Source organism: Mizuhopecten yessoensis, unplaced genomic scaffold (genome assembly GCF_002113885.1).
Source record: "Mizuhopecten yessoensis strain PY_sf001 unplaced genomic scaffold, ASM211388v2 scaffold8745, whole genome shotgun sequence".
Taxonomy (NCBI): domain Eukaryota; kingdom Metazoa; phylum Mollusca; class Bivalvia; order Pectinida; family Pectinidae; genus Mizuhopecten; species Mizuhopecten yessoensis.
This window is the reverse complement of record NW_018407700.1, coordinates 3,300,250-3,308,470: the sequence shown is the minus strand read 5'-3', so window position 1 is coordinate 3,308,470 and position 8,221 is coordinate 3,300,250. Positions and strand designations below refer to the sequence as shown.

At 33.8% G+C, this 8,221-nt stretch overlaps 1 protein-coding gene across 7 annotated transcripts in view; it reads right to left on the bottom strand.

Moving 5' to 3' along the window:
* Positions 1 to 135: 135 nt before the first annotated feature.
* LOC110456386 (glutamate receptor ionotropic, kainate 2-like) overlaps positions 136 to 8,221 on the bottom strand; it is a 105,767-nt gene continuing 97,681 nt past the window's right edge. For 6 of the 7 annotated variants that reach the window (XM_021507091.1, XM_021507088.1, XM_021507094.1 and 3 more), the window contains 4 exons: positions 7,187 to 7,449; positions 5,888 to 5,905; positions 3,234 to 3,410; positions 136 to 2,953 (listed from right to left, as the gene is read on the bottom strand). In XM_021507091.1, coding sequence (XP_021362766.1) covers positions 2,933 to 2,953; positions 3,234 to 3,410; positions 5,888 to 5,905; positions 7,187 to 7,449 — 479 coding nt within the window. In that variant the 3' untranslated portion in view covers positions 136 to 2,932. The remainder of the gene's footprint in view (positions 2,954 to 3,233; positions 3,411 to 5,887; positions 5,906 to 7,186; positions 7,450 to 8,221) is intronic. The other variant, XM_021507093.1, reaches the window with a different exon arrangement.

The following is an 8,221-nucleotide window of genomic DNA, read 5'->3' as shown; positions in this document are numbered from 1 at the left end:
CCCCCCCCCCCCCCCCCCCCCCCTGCAGATTTAATAGGATTCCCTACAATAGGGTTCGCTATTGCTAGGCAATAAGATAACTCTTTGAAGTAATTATTTGATCATTCATCCTTTCAAAATAACAACAAAATTATATATCTATATCAAACATCTTTTTTTTATTCTTCAATATATACAGGTATCAAACACTAACTTTGGCATAATGTTATGACATTAATAGGATACTTAAACATAGGACGCATGTGTACAACATAGGTTCTACATATGAAATATATATAAGGTATGAAGTGACACTAATTCCCATACATCCACAAACACACTTCGAGCACAACATGCCAGTTTATTGGTGTTTGGCATAACATTACCTTTTGACAAATCAGTTTATATTATCTAATAAACATGACAAATTCTAAGTCTATATATCATCCAGAATTCCGGATATACTGACGATAATGACAATGGTATTTAATAAGATACAGATGATGTGATTCCATCCGAGAAGGAAGACAATAAAACAATACTAAATCACATTTGTAAGAGTTATCTCCCTCTACTTTCCTGTATCGTCTGTGAAAAAGACGGCATGGCGTAATGTGACGATTTTCTACTTTTCGAAAACGGTTCTGCTGAATTCCTGAAGTTATTGATAATATAAAAGTTGTCACTGAATGCTTACTAATTTTGGAAGAGATACATAGTATCACTTTTATTTAGTTCATTATCTAGATTGTCAATACAAGAGTATCACAAAGGGCTTTCGAGAAACTATATTGGTGTTTTTTATACGGATTTCGTTTTTTTGTTTGTGTACAAAAATAAACCTTTCACGCCTCCTCCCATGTTCTGTTTACACAAGGTACACGCTTAAACATGATATCTGTATCTAATTGAGTAGACCATAACTTGATGAGATTGACGATGACGTAGGATCGGTCGTAGATTAGATGATAGATGATACCCGCTAATAGTGTTTGACACAAGTTTCCAGTTGAAATGAAAATATCCATATAAAATGCATGCAAGGTAGCAAACAGAGAACACAACCATGTCACATGTTGTCTAGACAACACATTTAGAGAAAGGAAAGAAAGGTCCCAAATAGTGCATTGAAGAGCAGAAAACATCGTAAACGCTGTCTCTGAAATCTGTCTGCGCTTTACTTGAATAAAAAACTCTTCGGACGAAGTTATGACAAATGCTTGTTTGTTAATAACAAGTTAGTGATAAGTGTTCGTAAATCGACATCAAATCAAGCATTCCCAACATTGTAAAATTAAAACACCATTTCATAGATTACTAACAAAATTAATGAGAATCGAGAAAAACATCCTTCTGTACATATCTACTTAAGATGATTAGTTTTCAACAGTTCATTTAAATTCAGGGGTTATAACTGACGACAAGGTACCTTAATATAAAACCAAAATGATATTAGGAGGGACAGCAAATAACCAACAATGTTCAATAACATTATGTTTGGGAAATAACCTAGAACAAGTCTGGGGTTTGTTTATTTAAACATTTGCATAGGTTGTTACTTTAGTAGGATATCATAGCTCTACACCAAACGTCTTCAACTGCACTGCAAAGTGTTTGCTGTATTTAGTTATCGTTGTTATTGTTTACATCGCTACGAACGGACACGAATGAAGGAGTATGCTACTGTACACCAGAATGAAAGTCATATGTCAGCGCTTCACTACTAACTTCACACAAAAATCTGTTGAACACAGAGAAACAAATGCTATCACAAATTTATAAATTAAAATAGAAAACTTGCACAGTTGAAAATGACATAAATACCTAGAAATGTATGGATCAAGCTAAACAACTAATAACATTATATACAAGCAAATGATCACTAATAGTATTTTATAATAGTAGGCTATTTTGTTCAAATATGTAATCATGAAATCATGAGTGTCTTCAGCAATCAGTTAGTGATATACAACTTACCATTAATAGAACGCAAGGCTAACTCAACGTTGAAACTAAAGATTTTTGGAAAAGGAGATGACGATTGCAGATGACGAGATATGTAGGGCATCAAAACTTAATACCAATGCTGTCTAAACACGAACAAAGCTTATAATATTCATTGATTGTCTATTTCACAAACACTAAAAATACAACCGCATAACAAGTTAAGTTTTATCATTACAACGCTACTTTGGCAGCAGTTACCTCTAGTGTATGGCTAAGCACTATATATACTACAAAAATCGTTCCATCAGATAGCTGTATGTACATTTGTACAACGTTATATTATAAGGCACGTGGCATATTTATCATTTCAACCATTTATTGCATCTTAATCTAACCCAAATGTATCCCTATTTAACATATTTGGATTAGATACGCAGACTTATATACAGATTCTGTGATACTGACATTGTTCAGAATGCCGTTCCCCTGCCAATATTGTTGAGTTATAACAACTTTCATACATGCCTTTATACGATATTCCAATGTAACAGCCACTACCGAGCCTACCAAAACATGTAGAATACTCCAAACATTCATCTTCCATGCATACTTATATGTTGAAGGTTGTAAAGTATCGAAGTTCAAGCCACTCGTGTCGTGAATTACGTATTCATTATTTTAAGAGTACGGCCTCGAATTGAAAATATTACTTCGTCTTCTAAATGTCACGTAGCTTCCACTAGATTCTTCAGATAGGTTCATGTTATGTACATCTTTCTCAAGGTAAGAAATATTTACTTCTCAGCGACCAGTAATCTAGTGACCACAGAACATGGTGATGACCTCAGCTGTATGGTGAGTGAATTGTGTGGAGTAACTCCGGTACCAGACCGTGTCTGGATTGTTAGTTCTCTCATACAAGTGTTCGTATGTGTACTCCCGCATGCACTACACCGCAAACTAATGTTACACACACAGTACCATTCCTTTTGGTGAACGGAACTCCTCAGAAAATAGGTGTCTCAATCTACGACAGAAATTGAAACAAACAAGCTACTTCTATGCATTTAGAGTTCACCAGGTCATAAAAAAAAATTGACGTATTAAAATTGAAAAACAGAACTGCAAATATTGAAATATTTATGAAAAGGAACTTGTGATATCATTTAAAAATCCCACTCATTAGAATTTTTTGTGATTTTTTTGTTATTTATTATGCTAAAAAGCTGTTGACCTCAGTGATGACCTTAAATGCATAGTAATTGCTTCGTGTAATCTGACAGATCGTGGCAATGCTAAGCGTATACCTCTCTTCCTCCTATGTTATTTTGGCCATAGTTATTTCCACCTGTCAGAGGCATGAATTGGAGACCGTTATCCACAATCTCATGATCCGGTGGTTTTCGTTTGATTGTTTTCTTGGAAGATCCTAGGCATCGTATGGCAAACCTAAATTCCTCAGCCATTTCTGAGCACAATGATTGCTGAAAAATAAAGAAGATTCATACTTGTTTATGACTTATATACATGAGGGAACCACTACCAATATATTAGATATATATGCATATTAATATACTACAACAAGTTAGTATTGTTAAAGACATAATCTATCGACACTAGACGCACATTGCAGGATTATTATCACATATATACATTATACGATAGCTGCTGTTTCGTTGTCTATATACATACTGTCAAATATATACAAATGTACGTCACAGTTAAATCATCTGTAGTTGTTGCACCCAGTTTGCAAGTACGCAACTTTGCATTATCAGTTAAAAAAACAATTTATATGTTTATAAACTTTTAAAATCATACACCATAAACAATTCCTCTAAATTATATTTTGAGGTAATTAACTGGCATACTGTTTAGTATTTATAAGATTTTAAGGACATGTTCGACTGAAAGTTCGTTCGTAGAAGAAAGATTTGCAGGTATTAACCTTCACATAAAACATCCGCTTGTTAAGATATAATACAATGTCAAAAACAAGATTTTCTGAATTACTTAACAGCGCTACTAGTCAGCTATTTTGCAGACACCCCAATACCCACACTCAAAAAATGCAAACGACGTCGATATGGAAGACTGGCACCTTTGTAAATGCTATTTCAAAATGCAAATGAGACACACAAAATCTTGATATTGCACTATGATGGTTGTTATCGCATCTGCATGTGAGCAGGTGAAGATGTGGTGTTGTAAGATTAAAACAAACGTATGTGATTCAAAAGATCGTGTGTCGTGTACTTGTATATGATATTTGTTTCATTTCCGTATCTGTATGTTAGTTTAAAACTTATTGTACACCTGCAATAGTTTTTTTTTAATAAGGGCTTAACAATACTGGTTGGTCATTGAGAAATGAACTTGTTTGGTACCTTATTAAAAACACTTTATTAACATTCAAACGCATGCGCTAATGATCATTCTCCAACTGGCAGACCCTTATGCAAACGTCGTGAGTATATAGGTGACAATCCTATCTTGCATTTATTGCAGACTTGCAGACCGCAAATGTCAATAAAAACAATGCTAACGATCACTAAATCGTGCACACCAAGTAACCACTACTAATATGACAGTCTGGAACACTATTTGTTTTTTCTATGGTATGGAAGGATGTCTAGTATTGCCCTGAATTAAGAAGTATGTTGTCTTAAGCAATAGTATACATTGTGTGTAGAAATGTAGTTCAGCTTAACAATAACGCATCAGAGGAGGCGCACAATACATGTCGAAACACCATCCATGACAACAGTGACGTCACTATGTAGGCAAAACGGTAATATAACATATATATACCAACGAATAGTCACATCAATAATGTGCACGTGACAATTCCCATATTCGGTCCTAGCAGTCAGGTTACATATATGTTTGCACCAAGTTGTATCAGTGTTCTCGCTAGAACGATAATACGTTTTGTAAAGCTGTTTTTTGTGAATTGCACGAACAACATTGCAGCAATCATTATTTTTGTTGGGCATTCCAGAAATCAATAGAAATGAAAGGCGAGAACAAAACATTAGGCAGGGGAGTGAAAACATAATTAACAAGCAGTAAGACATTACTCTTAAACATAACAGGAGAGACTGCTGTTTCGATTCAACAATACAAGCTTGTATGATCAATTAGTCGATCTCCGGTTACACATTCAAAGGCTAGACGGATACATTAGGTTTCCATATTGAGAAAGAAATGAAAAATGGCCTTATTGAAATGATGAAGTATCGTGGCAATGATGCATGAGAAAATAGTTTGAATGTCTACACATTCTGAGGGAGAGGGTAAATCATCTTAACTAAATGATGCCTGTAAGCAACTTGATCTCGAAAATAGCAACAGAGAGAGGAAAGGACATAAAATAAAACGACTCCCAGTTAATAATTTAGTATGATATAGAATGATGTCGTCCCTATTCCGAAATAACGATTAGAACCATTTTCTATTTACGAATCCTCTGGATGAATATAGTCTTGCAGTTATAAATATCGTCTACATAATTGATGAATGATAAGGATAACTTTCAATTAAAAATAAATAAAACATGTTTGTTTTCTATTCAGCCAATTTATGCAGAAACCATTGAAAATAGGTAAAAGCAGGTCGGGGTTTTATGATATATTTCAAATACGTAGAATACTGAATATAATGCATTAGTTTCGATATTTTCCCGATATGCGTGAAATAATTATCCAAGATTTGGAAGAATAAATTTTACTTTTATAACTTTTTCAACTTCATTGTTTTAAGTCACTACCAGTATCGATAGCAATTAATAATATAAAATCAATTTCAGAAAGGCAATTTCAATGTTTCTGCGGAACCAGTATCATTACACATGTTTGTAGATAAAATGGCCATTTCTAAAAGCATCCTTGACATTTGAAATGTAAGGCATAATACACAGTGTATTGCTAGTATTTTCTACATCCAACACCAGGCTACTTACTGATAGTCTGTTGTTCCGCTGGAAAAACATGCACGAGACGTTATTGAAGCAAAATGCAAGACCACATAGATTAAAAATACAAAAATAACAGAAATGTGAAAATGACATATAGAAACAAAGGATGTTGGAAACAAAGGAAATTCTAAAACATACCGAACATTCTAAAAGTACGTGCCCAACAAACACTAAACAACACCTATCTATATGACAATTGTCTATAGCAATTGCTGTAGAAGAAAGATTATATTTAAAATTAACTACGTAAACGTGCAGACAAATGACATCATCACATATGCCTTTACCAAAAAATAGGATTTTTTTTCTGCAAGATTACATTTTGAGAATATAATGCACGATAGTAATTGTCAGACATTATTCTAGAATTCTGATATAAAAAATGCGTATATTTTAAAAATCTATGTTGTTTAAATGTTAATAAGAAATATGTATTACAATATTAACAAAAGACCCATGGTGCCTGTGTCGCTCAGTTGTGTTGACAACACTTATTTAAAGCTTAGCTGATACAATTAATCATTTAAGAGACTTAAGACGATCAGAGTGGACATCATCTTATCATTGAACAGGCCTACACCCCTTCAAGCTTTAACTTAGGGCAAAGTCAGTTATTTGGACAACCTTTCATCCCAACCAGCTAGCACATATATTTATGCCCTAAGCATTTTAATCATTTAAAGGTTTTCTTTACCTATTTTATCTCATTCGATCCCCATGACCTAATTATGTTAGCGAGCCTTGCGACGGCTAGCAAGGTACAGTGAAAGTTTCTAGGTAAAATGCTTTATAAGGCATTTGAATCTATTAACACATTATGACCAACTTGATTTTGACATTGGTTTCGGTCATTTCCTAGCAAACGGCCCCAGAAGGAAACAAGTAAAATGCAACCTCTCTATGCCTCATGGTACATTAAGAAAAGTCATTTGAACATTTTGGTACATTTTACTGGTAACTTTAAAAGTAGGTATATGTAATTTGATTGGGCAGTCGATGCATGTAAGATGCATACTTTATAAAATGATCGTTGACCTTTGATCAGTTGTTTAGGAAAAGTAAGTTTTTAAATGAAAAGGTTAGCATACGACGGATACTGCGCCTTGACATAAGCTCACCGGTCCTTCGGACCGGGTTTGCTTAAAATAAAGATATATTTGACATGAAATTTGAAAAAATTTAGAATAATAGTCGGAAGTATAACATATACCTGAACAAGATAGAGAATTCGATTAAAACTTTGATGTGATCATTGGTAAATCTAAAGCTACATGACGTAAGTACCTTGTCTTCGCGAGCATTTTTCCTGGCTTTATATATGAATTCACATATAGCCACAAAAACTCCTGCAACCATTCCACCAATCAGAACGACGAACACACCACCTACGTGCTTCACACCGAGAGCACTAGTTTTCTTAGCTTCCACCGTTTGACACTTCCCTCCACCGTATTTCTCTTTCCACCATGTATTGTACATCTTGTGTATCTCCTGGTCTTCTTGTAATTTCAGAATCGCATTTGAAATAGGGTCTCTGTAAGGTGAATCTGCAAAACGACCAATTAAATTATTTTAAAAACTATTGTATTTAAAAAAGTGAATAGGAATAAATATAATGCGGTTTTAAAAACATGAAATTGTTTGTGGATATATCATTATAATTTCCATAGGTCTTGTTTCAAACATATGAATATATCTATTTTAAAACGTGTATGTGGTGCATTACTACCCATCCTCATGTTAGTTCCCAATGACAGGGTATATCTATAATAATATCTGTATTGAATTAGAAAATTTCCCCGGGAAGAATCTCTTCGTTTTTTTCTTCTTCTGTTTCATTATACAAATCCCAGCACCACATGTCTCCTTAAAAAAACTGGATCCTCATAGAAAGCAGATAGGCTGACATTTATTATATATTGTCATAGAAAAGTCTATATTTTTTATCTTCCAAATTTTCGCAAGGATAGTCATGTAAATAATGTTCTTTTTTTGATATGTTAACATAGTTTATCATTTCTGAGTTCTATTTACTACTTTTGTTACTATTTTGTGGGAAAATTTCACCATACAGCTTAACCATATAAATGCTTATATAAAAAGGGGCAACATGACATTAATAACAGATAGATACACAGAGCGCAATATCTGCAACATTCAATGACTAAACAATCTATTTCTATTTCTTCCTAACGTCACTTCAATATACAAGCGAACGACGAAAATGGATGGTTAATTATCGCCTCAATCTAAATGATCCTGTGTGATGTTTCATTTTTAGTTCAAAGTTTCAAAAAATCTTCAGTGAATTTGTGCGAA